Raw genomic sequence first — 19,573 nt, forward strand, 5'->3', positions numbered from 1 at the left:
GTTCAGGCCATGATTAAATGGTAGCAGAGCAAGACATTTCTACAAAATGTCAACACATACTACTAATCACATCTTGTCTCTCACACAGAGAAACCCAGAGTCAGCAGAGTGCCAGGATCTAGCAGGGCAGCCAGCCCTCATGGACCTCTTTGCAAGCAGAATATGAGCTCTCCTGAAACCGTTTAAATGGTGCCTGAACATCATATCTGTCCATGAGAATGACCAAGCTTTTCCAGGCCACATTTCTCATTTACAGTGGTATATTACTGATGGGTGCACCTAGGAGTTGCCACATTCTGGAGAACTCGCTAGTGGACATTGGTGAGATCCCTGGTGGTTGGTCCTCCTCCTCCTCCTTCTCATTTGTAACTAAAATCTTCTGCATAAGGAAAGGTTCAGAGTTACACAAAAGCAGTAGGAGAGCAGAAGGGAAAAGCAGTTCTTTCCTTAGAGGCCTAAGTAGGGAAGAGAGTGGGGGAGATGATTGTAAGAGTCCTTTCAGGCCTTTCAAAGTGAATTCATGAAGAATGAGAGAATCATCCTGTGGGCAGAGCTAGTAGGGATACAGGAGGGACCAGCCATCGATGGAAGAAGAGCTTCCACACGTAAATGCTAATCATACATCCAAGTGTAAGTGACTGAAAGTCATCATCCCCAGCTGAGTTGCTGACCATAGTTAGGTGGGAAAGAGGATGCTGTTACATGAGGAGAAAAAAGAGCAGTGGGTCAGAAATAAGCAGTGAAGAGGAGCTGGGCAAGGAAGACAGATTAAATAGACATGAAATGGGGAGCAAAAGCATCTTCCTGAGGAGAAAAACAGAATATCAGTAAAATATTTTTTGTTACATTGACTGTCTTCCAGTGTTAGTTCTCCAATCATTTTGCAGCGATCGCTTGTAATGAGTGTTATTCACCTATTTCAAACTAAGTCTCATTACCATAACAGAAGCCAGCTCCAGTTTGAATCTCTCGTCTTTAACAGAGCCAACCTCTTATCTTTGCTCATTTTGACTCATCTTGCTCATCAGCACTGCTTGAAATTTAGTTAAACTCCACAGAGCTGTTCAAGAGTAGAATCTAATTTAGACACATAATCAGAGAAATGAGGGGGTTTGTTTTAATTTTAATTAAATAAAATTTCAGTTTTCTGATGACAGATAAAAAAATGAAATGGAGAAGCTTCAGAAGTCTCAGTAAAGAGACTTCAGTGAAAGTTATTCTGATTGATTAAATGGGAGCTTTGTCACTTGTAGAAAAAATAGTCTGAAATAATAAGTTATAACTATAAAATAACAGAATAAATGAATGTTGCATGTATGTACTGAAACTGCTTAAATGAATCCTGCAGTAAAGTGCTGATAGCACAACTCTAGAGCCCTATCCTGGAAATTTCAATCTTCTCCCTCAAAATAGCAATTCCTTTATGCAGTTCAAATGAGATATAAAGAAAGACTTTCAAAGACTTTACATCTCTAGTAAATGTGGGCCAGTTCCCAAGTCTGAATTATAGGTATATTTAGTACAGGCAGAATGTGGTTGTCATTTTCCCCAGTGCACCACGAAACAGCTTTTGATCTCCGTGATCAGATAATCTTGTTAGTGGCTTTTGAGAAGGCAATAGGAGATGATGATGGTCCACAAAGACCGATGCATCGACCTTTTTCCACTTACCGTGCCTGTTCCAGGCCCAAATAGAATTTAAACCCATGATGACAAAAGCAAAACTGCTATCAGGCAAAACAACTGTTCCTGGTCTCCAGAAATTTTACTAGTGATCTGCCAAGGCGGTTTGTGTGCCTGTACATTGCATTTTAGCCTGGTTTCATAAACAAACACAGCTTATACAATCACAATCTGGTGTGTGCCTGCCTGTCAGGCATGCCCTGCCACTCCCTCCATATCTTTTTAACCCTTTAGCCAATCTTAACCAAATTTAACAAATTCTGAGCTCTCTGAGTAGGAGAGAGAATTGCTAATAAAAACACTGTAATGTGGGCTCAACCTTTGTGATGCATCAGATAACCTTTCTGGGAAATTGCCAGGGAAAAGGAAATCCAGAGGAAAAAAGGCTTCAGTGGCAGCTACTGCTTGCAGAAGTGTTGTACTTCTCTCTTCCTTTCTTAAATAAAAATAACTTACCAAAAACATTCAATCGTGTCCTCAAATGTTAGCCTGAAACCATGGGAGTACAACATCTGGGAAGAGAGAGTCTTTTATTCTGTCATATTCATGCAGCATGAAATGTCTTTGTCTGTTTCATTAAAAAACCATGCTTTCCCAAACTAAAAAATCTGGCCTTGCCCTTCATGTGGAATAAATTGGAGCTGCTCCACTGAGTTCAGTATGCTGATTCATAGCAGTATAGGCTCCGAGCCTTTCTTTTTCTGTACATATGTGGCACCTTTTAAGTAATACAACACATTTAGAAATGTGATACTCAAGATTTCAGAGAAGTCAGGTAGCACTGGGATGGTGTGTTACTTTGAGTTGCAGTGGTATTAAAGCTTGGATAATGAATAATTTGCAATTTAGTTCTCTACATCAGTACATGTTAAATGTATGACAAACACTGTTATCCATCTTCTTACCATAGTTTCCATATTTTATTCCATATTGTATTTTAGTGCTCTCTTGCTGGGATTTGGTGTCGAGGAGACTGAACAGAGCACTGCCTCTGTCATGTTTTAACATGAAACATCAACTCCAAAACCGGGGTCTCTTGAGCCCTCCCAAATAATGAGAGGCTTTGATTGTTCGTAAGTCTTTCCAGTGAAATGTCAAACTTTTTATATTATGAAAATGATCTTCACCAACATAGACCTTGAAAACAGATAATTATCCAAGAACATGAAACAGAATTAACATGCACTGGAGCATGTCATGAACATTTCCTTCAGGAAATAAAAAAGATCATTTCTGTCTGGGTACCAAGCAAGGAGAAAGGTTGGCTCTGTTCCTTAGACAATTTAGAGAGGCCACTGTTTACTCACATAACCCATAAAAACATGCAGCTTATCAAAAGGGTGCCATTCAAGGCTTGATGGAGTGTGACTGGCCTACTGATTGCAGGATCTTCCCATTTCACACTTCCCCAGTCTGACCAGACAGAAGGTCCTTGGCTGTTGTCAGAACTCGAAAACTTGAAGAGTCAGAGCTCTTCGTTAAACAGGATACTTAGAAACCATTTTAAGCCCAAGCAATAATTAATGCAGTTTTTGAGCCACATTCTGACTTCAGGCACAGCTAGGAGGCTTTATTCTTAGCCTAGAGGTCATAATTTGATACGTGGATATAGGTTGCCCATATAGAAATTAGACAAGCAAGGAAATAATGCTTCTAATGGCTAACGGGAGTGGTTCTGGTTTGTGATTTTGATTTTACAAATCAATTTCATAATATTAAAAACTAGCAGAGCATGTCAGCACAGGGCAGAAGTCTGGAAGAGACCTCCTGAAATATCCCATATAGGTCTTTGGCATCACAGGCAATTTTATTTCACAGATTTGTTCAGCCTCATCATGCAGATATTTGAGGATTTTTGTCCCCGTCTTCTTCTTGGGAGACTGCCCCAGAAACATGCAACTCTGATAATTAACAAGCTTTTCTTCCAGCCAATATTGAGTCAGTTAGCTAATATCTTTTTATCTCTATGCCCCTTTCATTCTCAAAAATATTTCCACATTTAAAGGGAAATCTAAATGTATTTCTAGACAGCAGTCATATAGTCTCCTACTCTGCCAGTCTTCACTGTGCTAGGAAAAGCAAACTATGTTCTCTGAGAGAAGATTCTTCAGTTTTCTGGTCATTTTATTACCCCCTCTCAAAAGCTATCCTAGTTAAAACTCCTCCTTTCTAAATACAGCGAAATAGTGCCATTAGTAATGTAGAACAGAAAAGAGTTGTTTGTGGGAGCATGGGGGGTAATACTTGCTAGATCTGGCCTCGCGCCTTTGTGTGGCAGTGCGGCAGAGACATGACGTGTCCATCTTTCAGCCACGTGCCCTTGCAGGGGATTGTGCGTTCTGCTTTAGTGCATTACGTCGATTATTACAAACAACGAGTGCAGGCCCCACCAGTGGTATCGCTCTCCTCTGTCTAACGTGCACGCGTGCAGCGTTCCACGTCTATGGCTAGAGGTGTTACGGCCGCGTTTTTCCTGCAAGGGACCGTCTTGCAAGAAGTGTTTGACACTGGCATTCTGAGTCCTTGCTTGGCACTCTCTGCCACCCTGTGCCTCTGAAGCTGTTGTATTAAGCAGCCGCTGTCCCCAAAAATGAACTATTTTGAAGGGTCAGAGAAACTTTCGTATGTGACTCTTGTGTACACTTTACTAGTAATTAAAGTGCTTATTTTACATTTTTATTACAATTGTTTACCAATTTTTTTAACTTTAACAAGATATAGAAAGTCTTAATATAACACAACAGGTTTTTTAGCCATATGCTCTATTTTCAGAGTGCATGTTCTACTGCAATTTAAAAAGCAGATTTTATTTTTGGAAAAGGCTGCAGTAAGTTAACTGTCTAAAGGTGAAATTCGTGCCCATGGAGGGGACTAATGTCTACTTATGAGTTAGGCACACTAAATATCAGGTCACAAAGATCTTCTTTGGCCCTCTGCATAGTAGTGAAAAGTTATAGTCTAATAATCACCAAGATATGACATGAGGGAGGGATGTCTGCCTATTTCCTTGACTTACCTGTCATATTGAATTTAAATCAGATTGTGTTAGTTCTCTTTTAACAGTTGTTGTGTTTGGTTAAAGCAAATTGTTATGCAAAGCAATTCATCTGTTGTTTGTGCTCAGTTTAGGCAATTCACAATTAATACTTTTTGGGTGACTGTTTATAGTATTAGGAAACAAGACTGTAATGGAGCTTCTCTTAACAACTCTAAGATTTGGTGGGTACACATCCTTCTTGCTTCTTCACAGTGTAATCAGTAAATATGAAAGCATATGTAGCCTGAGTAATTTAATTCAATGAATATTAAACTGATCATGCTGCTAGCACTTTGCAGAAATATATTCAACTTTAGTAACCAGCTGTAAAACAAAAACTATAAACATCAATAATAGGAGCAGTAATCCTGCAATATAACAGGGCAAATCTCTAAAAGCCATCTTAGATTCCTGATGAAATAATTCTACTGCATTTATAATCAGCTGAAAGAGAGAGAGTTTCTGTTAGCTTCTCTACTACAGAGTATGGATCTGCAGTGGAATACACTGCAAGTCAGAGAGAAAAGGCCCTGACAGAACCCCGTCTTTCAAGTCAACACAGCCTGCTTATAGGGAATCCCCAAATCAGCTTCTGGCCCCTTGGAGAAGCCTGGACCATCCTGGAAGCCATCACTCATGTCAGCATTGAGGCAGGTCATGGCTTCACTGATGCAGATAAAAAAAAAGCTGTAAGATCTATAGAAGAGGTAAGGCTGAGCCTGCCATTTTTGCAAGCTGAGTTCCTAATCAGGATTCCTTACAGGTACAAATTTTGTGTTGACAGACAAAATTCAGCTTGCTGCTTGACAAACATTTAGGTGGCAGTTAAAGTATTCAGAATTGCACTCATGATTCAAATATATATTCTGTATCCTCATTGCATGATAACTCAACCAGAAACTGTCAGGTTTATTGGGAAGCAGGCTTACTGGGTAGTTACAAAGTAGTAAACAAATGCAGAAGGAGAGGTCCATGGGTAGTTACAGAATGGCAGGGACCATCTCAAGCATGGAAGTGATTCCAGATGACCTAATGAATTTGATAATGGAACAAACCAAAAGAAACTGAAAAAAAATAGGTGAAAAAGAACTTCCAAAATGTTGTGTATGTGTAGCATGGAGATATACTGGGGCAGAGGAGATAAGGGGACTGTCAGTTCCCCCTTTGTGGGGCACAAATAGTCCAAGATATGTGATTCTGATGTACCCATGTGCTTGAACAGAACTTCTCCCCTTTGTTTTATAGATATACCAGGAGCATTGGCATGGAAAAGACCTACAGATCTCAGTGTAAATAAATGCAAGGCACTTAGGCTAGAGAGAAAACCCTAAAGCAAAGGAATCTACCAATATTGATCCAATTCCCATGTTGGAAAAGGTCGAGTCCGGAGAGACATGAATAAAATACTTAACACCGTTGTCACTCCTTAACCACGTTGCATAAATTATGTATGGCTGTTCAGTTAAATTATTCTAGTATTGTGCAGGTGACTTGTAAAACCAGATGTGTTATGCATAGGTTATTGTAAGGATCTGAATAAATACAGGAGAAGGAAACCTTCTGGGGGTGTCAGTTACTCTAGAAGGTTAGAAGTCTGTTTTCCTTAGATAAAAAGAGAATTTAAGAGTTGATTGGTACAACCTCATTGAGCTGTACTCCCTTCTGAAGAAACTAGAGAGGAATAATGCATAGGGCCTTCTGTATTTCTATGAAATTCAGACACAGGAAGAGCAAACCAAAGAAAATGTCTGGCAAGACTGAAGACAAATAAGTTGATTTTGCTTATTTATGCTGTAATAGATGAATGCTAGATAAATAGAAAAAATAGATTTAAAAAGATAAAAAAGGAGCAAAAGCAACTGCTACATGCTTTTAAAAAGGAATTAAGAGCATATGTGGAAGAAAATTAACCATAAATGTTATCTCAAAGGAGAGGACCCACTTGGAATAAGTGTATATATGGCAGTTAAGTCTAAATTTTGTTATGTGCTATTGTTTCATGAAATGACAGAACATCTGCTCAGTCACAAGACACCAGTAAAATGCAGCTTTATGCCTAAAGCAATATGTCAGTCCCTAACAAAAAACGTATATAATGGGCTAAGAACAAAGGATCATTGTCTCTTTCAGTTGTAGTCATTTCTGACCTAATAATGGTTTAGAATGGAATTTTATTTTTCTTTTTGAATAAAATGAATGGAAGGATTGAGTCATTTATGACTCTCTTCAAGATTAGGCTCTCTACATTATTTGCACATAAGCTGGCAAAATCTCCGCAAATCGTATTTATGTTGCTAGAGTACTTTTTAAAAGACAACTGTTTGTCAGTACCTTGAGATAAGATCAGCTTAGCTTACAGTTCCTTAATATGGTATATAATAAGCCATTTTTCGATCTCTGTGAAAACACCAGCCAGTCAGATGCATGTGTTCACATGACAAGTGGACTGAAGTCAGATTTTACCTCAGCTGTTTTTTCAGAGAGGAAGAGCATTCACACAGAAATCCATCATATAGAAAACTAATCAACAAATCCCTCAGGAAACAGTTATATGGAATTTGTCTCTGAATATTCCAAGCACACAACTTTGAGTGGCTTTATTCTAAAAGGGTATTCTCTTAGATTTTTGTTGCTGTGTTCACTGACCTGAAAAGCCTGAAACTCTGGTGCAAAATATAATTTTAAAACCCATTTTCTGATAAAATGAGCTCATTATTCTACAGCTTGGAGTTGTCCCCTCAGATATACAGGCATTTATGACCCCTCAGAAAATAGACTAATCAAGGAAGCTGATTAAAATTGGCACTTTTATCAAATAGTTCTCATGGAGCTAAACAGTTATTATTTAATTAATATGTGGGAGTATTCATCTGGAACATGCCTTCATGAAGAAGTATGAGAATACATTTTACATTCTAACACATCTGCGGTGAGAGATCCAGAGCCAGACTTTGGGTTAGACTCGCAGGAGGAAGCTCAGGGATTGTATGTCACATATTCTTTGAAGTCAGCATAAAGAGAAGGTCCAGTGCAGCCTAGATCTAAACGCGTGCACAGCCCCAGGACTCTGCTTCGGGACCAGGAATGCATGTGAGACGTCATCTAGTATTGGGGGAGAAAGACAACCACCATTCTCATATGACTCCTTCCTTCTCTGTAAAACCATGCTTCAGCAGAACATGTTTTTTAATATAATTTAAACTTGGAACCTTTGCTGGAATAAAATACATGAGTATAGTCTTCTGTATCTGACTCAGAGCTGAATAGGAATATGTGAGTTTTACCTTTCAGATGAATCAGAAACAAATACTAAAGCTGTTCCACAGAAAGACCATGTAGTTTGTCAAAAACCCTTTAGAGGGTTATGAACCTGATCCAAAGCCTATTACTGTTGTGAAAACTTCTGATTTGCGTCTAGCTTGGATTGGGCCCTACAAATCTTACTGATCTATTTATATAACCTCTTTATGATCAAAAAGAGTTGTCTTTTCAAATATAGCAAAGACTTAATTTTTAACCTGTTAAGACTAGCACTCTGTTCTGTGAAGGTAACGATATAAGCTACAGTGTCTTAACTGAAATCCATTCCAATTTAACCAGACATCAGTTCTCAACATCAAGGCACTGCACTCCCAGGCTGGGATGGCTGTGCAGAGTTGCCAGAGGTGGCTGGAGTGCATTATGCATTAGCAGACAGAGTCTGCAAAATCAGACTTAAGATTGTTTTTAAAAACATAATGTAAATGCTATTAGTGACTCCAGTCTCTGACCTCCACTGTTAAATATGGGGAAAGGACGGTGATTTCTCCCCACACTAGCCTCTGGGGATGCTGAAACTTGTCACTCTTCCACCTCATGAAGAAAGTTTTAGGCTTTTGGGTCTTCAGCTAGGAGAGTTGTTCAGGCCATTTGACAGATCATTGCCGTCACAGAAGAGGCCTTGAAGCCTCATATGAAATCCAGCTCCTCTTGGAAGCCTCTCTGTCCCATAGCAACAAAGCATTAAGGACTTCCCTTGTCCACACCTGTCTTCTGTACCTAGTGGAGCTTAACGAAAAGGCTATTGCATCCCGAAAACAGTATGATTATCAGGACCAAATAATGTCTTTCATTGTTTTTCTTCTAAAGCTCCACCACCCTGATCTATGCTGAAGCAGTCTGTGTTATCTCAGTGCAGTCTTATGCCTTTGAGAAAGCCTTCTATGATCCCATGATTCTATGAAAGGAGACAGAGAAACACTAGCATATGCTTTGCTATCTTGCTAAAACATTGCTCTCACTAAAGTCATGTGACAGTGGCCAAGGGACGAGTGTTCCTTTAAAATCTAGAGTAGAGAAGGAAACTACCAGTCACGACGCAGTGGTAGCAGAGTTAGCCTCCTCAGCAGGGCTGTACTGTGTGGGTGGAGCTCTTTGCTAATGTGACTACACAACTTCACTTTCAAATGAGCTTATTTATAGCTAAATCAGTATCCATGAGTAAGGTTGGGTTGTGCTCCATCATTCTAGGCAAAGGATAGCAACAGATACAAAAGTCTTTGCTGGGGGGGGGGGGGGGGGGAAGTGCGGTATGTTGGGAAATCATGAACAAGGTGAAAAAGGTTGGTAGATTGCATGTGTAATTTAACATGCCTCTCTACTGGCAAGCCAAGAAAGAGCTGGGTAAACCTTTAACAATATGGGTAAGAGATACGGATCTGGGCTATGATTAATCTCCATTTTGTAAGGAAGGCATAATCCAGAAGTCTGTAAAATGCTGCAATGCACCATGTTTAAAAGCTGAGCTTGCTTCTTGGTCCTTTTCCAAGAAAGTGGTGCACATTTTGTTCAACTACTTGCTTGTTTTGAGCGGAGGTCAGGATTGAGCCATGAGTGCTGAATGAAATCAAATTTTTGAAAAGAATGATAACCTTAACAGGCAATAAACATTTCTGCTTTGACTGGCAAACAATCATTAAAAGCCTTTATTAAATTTTGTATCCGTTCGTTCACCACTTAGCCATTTCTTTTCATTCTAAAGGATTATAACTAAGAATGAATGAGTCTTCTCTAATATGGTCAAGACAATAAATCTGTGAAAGAACCGAGTTATTTTTCCCCCTCATAGGCAAATTCTTCCAATTGTTTAACAAAATGTTGTTTTGTATCGCCATGGCATCAGGCTTTACGCCTGAGAATAATGAGGCTCACCATTAAGCAACTTGTCTATAAAAAACAGTCATGCAGTAACAATTAGCCAGTATTTAGTGCTCTTCTGCACTAGAGTCCATACCCTCTCCTCCCACTTACTGATCTTCCAACTGCAGTGTGAAGTTATTTGTGTTTTCAGAATGAGCAAACAGATCAGTGAAAGGGTAAAAAATGTTCTGAATTCTCCTGTGTAAAAGTTGGCATATGTTGTTCAACAGAGAAGAATCTCCTGCTGAAGTGGTCCAGGCATTTGTCATCCTCAAAGTGGAGGATGGCAGCTCACAGTATCTGAAGAAGAATGAGATTATAACACAGAGCTTCCCACTACAGACAAATAGCTGCCTTCATAGCTCCCCATCAGTTTAACCCAGTTAATACAGTTACATTGGCCTGTGTTCCCATTCCTCCCTCAGCTCCCAGCCCACCTCCTTGTTGGTTTAGAAACTGTCTGAATCTTCAAAGTAGCTGCACTCCAAAATACATTTCCTTCAATGCCAAAAATAATTACAGTCCTCTGGTATAAAGCAGATCAGAAAGCCTGAAATGATTCTGCAGTATTTTGGGGGAAGATACTGGCAGTGAAGGGTGTTGGACAGATCCAGAATCTGACAAACTTTGAGAAGCATTGCAAAGCCTTTCCAGTTGGTTAAAATACTTTCACATAACCAGAATAACAGGTCGTAGTACCAGCAGAACTAACACAAACAAGGTTTTTGTAACTCCGAAAAGCAGACAGACAAGCTCTCTTTCAAAACAATGTTCATCTGTCTTGTACAGTTTTGTTTCAGCTAAAATAAATAGGAGAAGGAAATGGTCAAAAATCCTGGAATGGTTCTTTCCATCTTCTCTAATACACTGCAGTGTCCTGTGCACTAGCAAGAACAAATACAGCGTGTTGAGGAGGGCATCAGCCAAGGAACATGGAGCACCCAAATTCTGGCTTTTATATCAGAGAATATTTAAGTGTTCTATAAAAATGGCACAGGTTCAACAGGAGAGGTACCATCTAGCTCAGTGGTTAGGCTTTCCTTTCAGGTGTGGGAGACTTAGGTTCAAGTTCCCTCTTTGAATGATTTTTCTTTGACTGCTGCCTTATAACAAATTGTATTAGTCTAAAACTATTATTTCATTTCTTCCCAAATAGTGCTGTTGTTGTTGCTGCTCCCCAAATAGGCTGGATTTAGATTGATGGAAAATGAAATGGTGTTTTTCATTTTTTGGAACCATCAGTGACCTGAAGAGTCATTTGTTCCTATAGCACTATAACAGGCAATGGTTCATCGTGACAGAGGGAATTAGAGTATCTAAAGATCGAAAAGATTAGTTTTGGGAGTAAATACATTATTATAACAGGTGTCACCAAGTATGATACATTGAGATTAATTTTAGAAATAGCCTTCTTCTTCTGTAGTCGGTCCAAGAAATGTATTTCAAGTGAAATCTGATGAACAACTTGCAGTTCATAAAGGCACCTTTTAAATGCTAGCATCTTAAAAATCTTATCAAGGGGCTGAGGCATCCAAGTGACCAAGCCCATATGAGAAGTAGCAAATATACTTAACTCTTCAAAGGTTGTCAAGGCTTATTGTTGTCTTCAACTGTAAATAACCCAAAACAAGTACTCAGACATTTGGCAGATTATAACATCATTAACCAATGATCCCCAGTCTGTGGCCTGCAAGAGGACCAGCTGCAGGACCAGAGATACCTATGATGATATTGGAAGATAGAATATGCGGTGTTTTTTTGTTCCAAAATATTTGGGAGTCACGGCCAGAAACAGTCCCCACTTCCAGGAACAGTTCTCAGAAGAATGGGAACGTGAAAGTGCTTGTTACTTTATAAACCCAGGATGGCCATCAGAGGTAGAGATTGTGTAAATAAACTGACTGTTGTTGGTTTTTGCTTCTTTCATTCTAGCTGGATGCTGAGAAGGCAAAATTAAAACTGGAAAGATGGGCTTCCCGAGACGCTGGCAGTGGAGGTGGAAGAAGTGAAGAGACGGAGTCAAGCGGGGATTGTGATGATGAGGATGGCTGTCAAGGATCCGGTGATAGGATTCACTCAGCAGGTAAATACAGTTTTATAGACACATACAGAGCTTAGAAATTCATTAAGTGTCACAATTAGGTGGACAGAACTAAGACTTGCACTGCTTGAATTACTATCAAAATCCCACTAAATTCAAAGGATTTGAATCTTAATCTGTGAAGAGCTGCAGTAAAAATAGAAGGATATAGACAGTTACCCAGTATAATTTAACACTTGGCATGCAGATAAAAGACTTAAATTTAGACTGAATAATATCTGCAAGGAAATCTAGATCACAAAAATAATGGAAGAGCCTTCCTAAATTATGTAGGCTCTTCAAATAAATAGAGAATTAATGTCCTTGTAGACTGTGCTAAGTGTTAATGTAAATGTTGGTTGCATAATGATACTGAAGGATGATCCAAACAGAGTTTGCTTCTGAAAGTATATATTCTTGAAAAAACACGTGAACTATTATTTCTTTTTTAATAAAGAGATGCTGGATAAAGGTGATCCTGATTTAAAATTTCTGATAGTGTCTGATACGTATTCTGAAGTATCTATTTATAAAATTACTTGACTGATATGTCATCAAGTGAAAAATGAGCATCAGAACCTAACCTAACTTCCACCAAAATGCCAGCAATTTAATAGGTAATTAAATAATTTAAAATTCAAGTACTTTAGTAAGAAGTAAGATGTTTTCTTCCAAAAAGCTGACATTATTGGTTTATCATATCTGGAAGTTCTGATTCATTTCATCCCATCAAAATGTAACCACATTAATTACCAAGTGTGTGTGTGTATGGATGTGTGTGTGAATATACTTTGATTTGGATATGCAAGTATTTAAAATACGGGCATATTAGCAACACAAAAAGTTAGAAATGGATTGGTGGATATTTGTGTTGAAAAGATAATTCTCATTATGATGGCTTCGAACCTAGTTAGGTAGTTTTTAAGCTGCTGCTTCCATTCCGCTGAGATAAACAAGTACTTCTTCCTTTTCCTTTTCCCGTGAAATGGACAGTGGGAAAAGGTATCCCATATTCAGGTAACATTTGCAAGCAAGCTTTGATTAGGCTATATTCAAGACTTCAGTCATTCCCTTGTGAATAGCTGTTCAGGAAAACTGAGCTTAAACATGTATTTTGAAATATATGCCAAATATTAATTTTAGTTTGCAATATTGGGTTATGAATATCTGAAACAACTTGCATTTATGAACTATAGAATCAAGAAACATGAGGTGTTATCACAGAGACTTTTTAAAAAACTATTTTAAATTATTTAAATAACTTATTTTAGCACATTTTTGAAAAAATATTAAATAATTGCAACTAACAGATCAAGCAGAGATTTGCAATCTACTCAACCACGTTTTTGAACGGAAGTGAAGAACTTTGATACAATGTTCTTTAAAAACTATTTGCTTAACATTTTTTCATTGTTTATTGTATTATACACATAACCAATGAAAATACTGCTAGGTATTTTGGGCCCTAGAGGTTTGTGAGTATAAATACTTTTAAGTTGTATGTTTTCCTCTCTGTGTGGTATAATCCAAACAAAAGGTAGGTGCTAACTACTCTTCAATGAACAATTAAACTATTAATATACTGTTTTGGAGAGGATGTGTATTCATGCATACACAATCACAAATTTCAGATGTTTAAAAATAAAAACCTGCAGGCTTTCAAGAGTAGACTTACAGTTGGCTTTAAAAATGGTAAATAAGGAAACTAGTTAACATGTTTCTTTTTTCCTTTTTTTGCAATCTGCTTAAATAAAATATTTAAATAAAATAAAATTATGCTGATATCATCCTGGATTTAAAAGTATTACTTTTTCATAACTAGCTGTTTCAGTGGTTTGGTAGGGTTTATATCCAGTTAAAAAAGTACTTACAATTAATTTTAGAAAATAATATTGATTCATAACAGTAAGAATAAGTATTTCATCTTGTGATAATTGTAATGCTGTTTCATAATTAGCTTTAAAATATTGTACTATATGCAAGCCACTAGCAGTAAATCTGTTTTGCATATCTGGATGCAATTAAGAGATAAAATGGGGTAATCTCATTGTAGAACTTCTTTGTTTTAATAGAATGTTAAAGAAATAAACATCAGTTTAGTTGAATTTCCTATTGCTGCATGTCTGTAAGGCAGTGTTTCTAATTGTACAGCCCATGAATTTTTTATATTTTGGAAACTGAAAACCCCTCAAGTGCAACTGACCATTGTTTTGTAGAAATGGAACATGACAACATTGACTAGTCTTTGCTTGCTTGAAGTACACAGTGAATTGAGACATGAATCGAAGCTAAGAGCTAAATCCCAAATAAAAGCCTGATCTGAAGCTCAGTAAAGTCAGTGGGGATATTCTTACCGACTCCGGCAGGTTTGGATGAGACATAAATGATAACTTTAAAATGCCACCAATCTCATCAGTGAATGTTGTAGCTTGCAGTCGTACGGTAGGAAAAAAGGAATAGAAACCCTTTCAAAACGTAGACTTCTTGGCAGAGCAGTCATGTTTTTAGCAACCAGTCCACAGAAAAGAAAAAGAAAAGAAAAGGATTTATGTCTCAACCTCTAAAATACTGATCTTAGAATCTATTGGAAAGTATAATACATCTGTCATTTATTTGAAACCTATATGAAAATGAGATTTACATTTTATGTGTTCACCGTCCTGCTTTGTGCACTGCAAAACACTCATATTACTTTCAAATAGTTTCTGCAAACCTACTGAATACTCACTCCTTTTCCTCCCCCCCCCACCAAATTGCCTTTTCTTCAACCATGAATTGTCAAAATACAGGAGTTTCACCAATATCTAGGTTTCTGTCTTCAAAACATTTCTGTTTAGAACTATTAAAGATCGCCCTTAGCAGGGTGTGTTGCCATCTCCCCAGTGTGCTTTTTTGAAACTGCTGATGAGAGCCTGGCTGCTGGGTTTTAGACTTCAATGTCTACCAGGCTGGTTAACACAGGAGTGGTTCTGTGCTTGTATGGTCCAGCTGGGTCCAGTACATGCATGCTTCTCCTGCCCACCCCTTCTTTTTTATTTTTTTCCCAGTCTGGTTTTGCTATCTTTATATTTCAGCTCATCTATCAATGCATATTAAAATCTTCTCGTTTTCGTTTGTCGCCTTCTCGCCATTGAGGATCTTTGTTGCGCATCAGTCAATCATTCTTTTTAATCTCTTCAATTAAGATATGTGACTGTCTATTATTTAGTGGGGTTTTTTGCTTATCTTTGTTACAAATAAGTCTTTCATAGCCAAGTCCCTTATTAGCTAAAAAGACTACTGCTTACTCTTTTAATCGTAATCATCTGCTTCATTATACATTCTGTATCATGTGTGTCTATCCAAATGATTTCATACAAACAAGAAAAACTAATTCTCAGGAAACTGGTGGTTCTCTTAAGAAAATCATGTATGTTAGAAGATACTTTAAAATGTCATATTTTTTCAGGTCTTACCAGTTACCACAAGTATCCCTTCTTGGGGAAATCTTTGGAAACAATACTGTTTCTCAAGTAGATCCATGTGTTATTTGCTGGCAAGTACGAACTTTTTAATGACAACATCTGTTAATCATCTTTGAACACAGCTTTGTTAGGAGAGAATTAAGAAGAGGAAAGCAAACCATATAAATCTTGAACATGGATGGGAAAGTTCCTCTGTGATTTGGACTGCTTCAGCCCTGCAGGTTTCTAGGCATAAGTGCAAAGCAGCATCTCAGTCCGAGCCTTGCTTAGCACTGTGTGACCACGTCAACATATTCTTGAATATGAATTTCAATCACAAGAAAAGTCCACTGATTTCGGTGCTCATTATTCAACCCTTATTGGACTGTGAAGGGTGACGGTGGTGTGGAGATGAGCAAGGATTACTAGGAGAGGGATAAGCACCTTGCAGTTCTTGAGAAGGCAGAACAGTGACAGATTCACAGTGTCCTTGCTTCTCCTCTGTTTCAAGAAAAGGGAAAGAGATGTTTCACTATGTTCAGGGAGAAATGATCATTAAGTCAGTGCAGTGTATTTCCTGTTCCCAGCTGTGCTGCACAGCTGTATGTTGGGATGAGGCCCCACCCAGGCAGTGACAACCAACATGTAACTGTGCTGTGGACTGTTCTGCTTTACTCCTGGACGAGCCCAACACAAGCAGTAGATCTCTTTTCAGGGCAATCATCAGCTGGTTTTCCATTAAGCAGAGTTTTGAAGTAGTGTTTTGACCGTAGGCAGGGACCTGGTTCAAGCACAACCCTAAATACAGCTCCAGGCTTCGTGCAAGCATTATGTTGAGCAAAGCTCATGTTGACACCACTTCTTGGCATGGGTTTATATGCACAGTTATTGGCAGTGTGGGTGGGAAGGACGCAGGTATTACCAGGCTGGCTCAACAAGCATGTATCACTCTCCATTATATGAAACAGTAAGCTAATATCACATGTCCAGTGTAAGATAGACAAATTAATCCAAGCTTTTTTCTAGAAGATCCCTAAATAATGTGGAGCGAAGTCACATGGAATGTAGAAAGTGCTGAACTATAGCTGTGCTCATGTTAGCAAGGTAGACAAACAGTTCAGGTTAAGGAAAATGTGTATTTTAGCCTGTCCTTGGGCCCATCCTCCTCTGAACAGAATAGGCAAGGCCAAAATGTATCCATGCATTGCAGTCTTTGCATCAGATTCACCCCTCCCTGGGAATAATCTGTGTATGGGTCAAAAAACTGAGCTCTCAGGGCATGTTAACTCCACCCCTTCTGACATGCCTTGAAACTTGAGATCACTGGGAAACAGAGACGTGGTTTATACCTGTCCCCCGGGTGGCTGCGTGCTCCGCGCAGAGCTGGGTTTCTGCCGGCTTCCTGTTCCAGCAGCAGTGGGTTTGCCTGCAAGAGCCATGGGGAAGTGCCTGAGCCGTGCTGACTCGTAGCCACAGCAAATTTTCAGGAACACGCTAAAATGGTATCTGACAGAGCAGGCATTCAATAAACAGACACATCCTGTGACATCGCAGGCAGAATTTGAGCACAACTACAAAGTGTCGAGTGTGCTTTATTACTGTGATTTTTGCCAAATGCTTATCTAATCCCAATAACAGTTTTCTTCTGTACTTCTTTCTTCCTAATTCCTACTAGTACTATGAAGCTCCCTCCCTTTAATAAGTATTCTCTGATGTTAAACATCTCTCTCAGTGGTATATGCTGCTTATTGTCACATTTCAGTGCCTGAGTGGGAACCTATAACAAATGTACTTTCTTACAACATTCAGCCAATATGTTTTTACATTTTTACAATGTTTCTTAAAACATAATTCCAACTCTTGGTTTTCTTCATGGCTGTTAAGACAACCCACAGCAATAGTGCGTCTTTCTGCCCTAGACAGAGTATCAAAGAGGTTATCCTGGTTGTAGGTTTCCTTTTCAAGTCATATAAGCGGTTTTTTCCAGAACGTTTTTTTTGAAGTGCAGACTTCCTTTTCTCTTCATGTCTTCTGTCTGATGTGTATCTGCTCTCAACAGCTGTGGAAAGTTAATGTATTTTTCTCATTGTTCATGAATGTTCTCATTATCAATTTTTATTTTTGACTATCAATATTCTTTTATCCTTTATTATGTTCTCATCCTCCTGGCTTCTCTGTCTTTTCTAAGCATCAATATTACTGTATGAGCTGTCATTTTCATCATAGCTCATCTCCATTCCCCATGTTATGGGATGCACTTACACTTGTATTTATCTAAATATGTAATTGTACAGCTGCTGATTTTGTAATTATTAGTACAAAACATCAATATTCTGAGATCAGAATATCTGCTGGCAGTCAGCCATGCTTATCAAGTTCCTATTGCCACATGTCTTCAGTTGCCTCCCAGATGATCCTAGCTCACAGAAATACTGCATTTTCTCAGTCTTCTGTCATCCTGCCTAGAGAATCCTCTCCATCACACCTCATGCCCACCCCACTGCCTTGCTTAGCTATTCTTCTACATCCTTTGTTGCACACAAGACATTTTATTTCCTGCTCCATTTTTAGAGAGCCTATAAATTCCTTTATTGCTGTCGTATTGAAAATGTCTCTTTCTATCCACAAAACATACAGGAACAATTTAAGCCATTATATAAGATTTATTTTCACAAAAAAACCTCACGGTTTCAAAGCTTTATTTTTGTCATTTCAAATGGTAGATAGAGATGAGCCTCTCTCTACAGCAGCATGAGCAAATCTTGTCAGAAGGCCTTCAGCACATGTGGGGAAAAAGGGGTGGTAGTTCCACAGTGAAAAATTTCTGATTTAGAGTTCTCTTTTAGAGATGCAGTTTGGGAAGGGGCATAGGAGCAAAGGAAAACAAAGAAACTCAAACAATCAAGTTGAAAAGTAAATTACAGATTTTGATAAATGGAAATTGAATTTGGTAGGGCCTGATACTGACAGGAGTTTCTTTGGACTAGTGCTGGTGTCACACTGTTACCTTATGGCACATTTTTTTAAGCATTTCTTTTGGTGACAATGGCATCTCATGCAGCTTCTGTTCTGTGCAAATGGGACTAGAAAGCAGCTGAGAAGGGGATAGGAGGAGAGGGGATTTGAAAAAGAAAGAAAAAAGAAAAGATTTTCCCCCTCCTTATCTCAGATCTTTGTTAAATCTGTTTTATAATCTACTGACGTAGAGGTAAGGTATTATGTGTCATTATAGTGTCCTTCATTAGACAGTATAATTTAGACTGGAATGCAAGTGAGAAGAAAAGGATAATCATTCTTAATCCTGCCTCAACCTCAGCATTTACATGACAGTTTGAAGTGTTAGAAAAAGAAATGAATGGGATTTCAGTAGCTTCAGATTTTCACTGCTAGATCTGAAGAGTGTTCCCCTGTACCACCAGCTCTCCTGCTTGGATCCATACAAGACAGGAATTTCTGCCAAGTTGTATAAATGACTTTCTGCATGACCAGATAAACATGTCCCCTCTAGGAATTTTTTCCTAATGCTAATCAGAATACCAGGTAGAGGAATGAGAGACTTAGCAGTAGCTCCATGATTCTGTGAACAACTTTGGTGCCATCTTTGTTCAAAGAGGTAAAAAGGTAATTTGGGAAATGTAATTTTAGCATCTCACCAGAGAAATGTAAATTGCAGCAAATTTGTGATCACTGTAGCAGTGTTTAGACAAAATTAAGAGTAGTTTAGTTACTTAGGGTATAAAGCCTTCCAATGTGCTGATCCATACGGAGAAATTAAACATTGGAGAGATCAAGATGAAGACATTTGGGGCTTACCTCTTTGGAACAGCGCTGCATAAGGAGGCATCAGAGACTGCCTTGTAGATCACTGAAGAGTAATGTGCTTTTACCAGCTTTGTATTAAAAATATTACAAGTCTTCACTTACTATAGCTGAACAAATTTTACTTACTTTATCAGCAACATTTTATCTAGTTACTTTCCACGGGAGCAACTCAATGTGTATATATATTTCTGAGGTGTATTTTGAAAACAGCCCTAAGCTGAAAACGCATTGATTTGATTTTCCATTGAATTCCCAGTCACCAACATTTCTCCCATTTTTAAATAAAATGAACTGTTCCATTTTTTAAAAAAAAGTATCGCAGAGCTGGAT

At 38.4% G+C, this 19,573-nt stretch overlaps 1 protein-coding gene across 2 annotated transcripts in view; it reads left to right on the plus strand.

Moving 5' to 3' along the window:
- Positions 1 to 19,573, plus strand: part of LOC112988855 (glypican-5-like) — a 403,392-nt gene that overhangs the window by 286,530 nt on the left and 97,289 nt on the right. For both annotated transcript variants that reach the window (XM_064516960.1, XM_064516961.1), the window contains one exon: positions 11,831 to 11,981. In XM_064516960.1, coding sequence (XP_064373030.1) covers positions 11,831 to 11,981 — 151 coding nt within the window. The remainder of the gene's footprint in view (positions 1 to 11,830; positions 11,982 to 19,573) is intronic.

This window comes from Dromaius novaehollandiae, chromosome 9 (genome assembly GCF_036370855.1).
Source record: "Dromaius novaehollandiae isolate bDroNov1 chromosome 9, bDroNov1.hap1, whole genome shotgun sequence".
NCBI lineage: Eukaryota > Metazoa > Chordata > Aves > Casuariiformes > Dromaiidae > Dromaius > Dromaius novaehollandiae.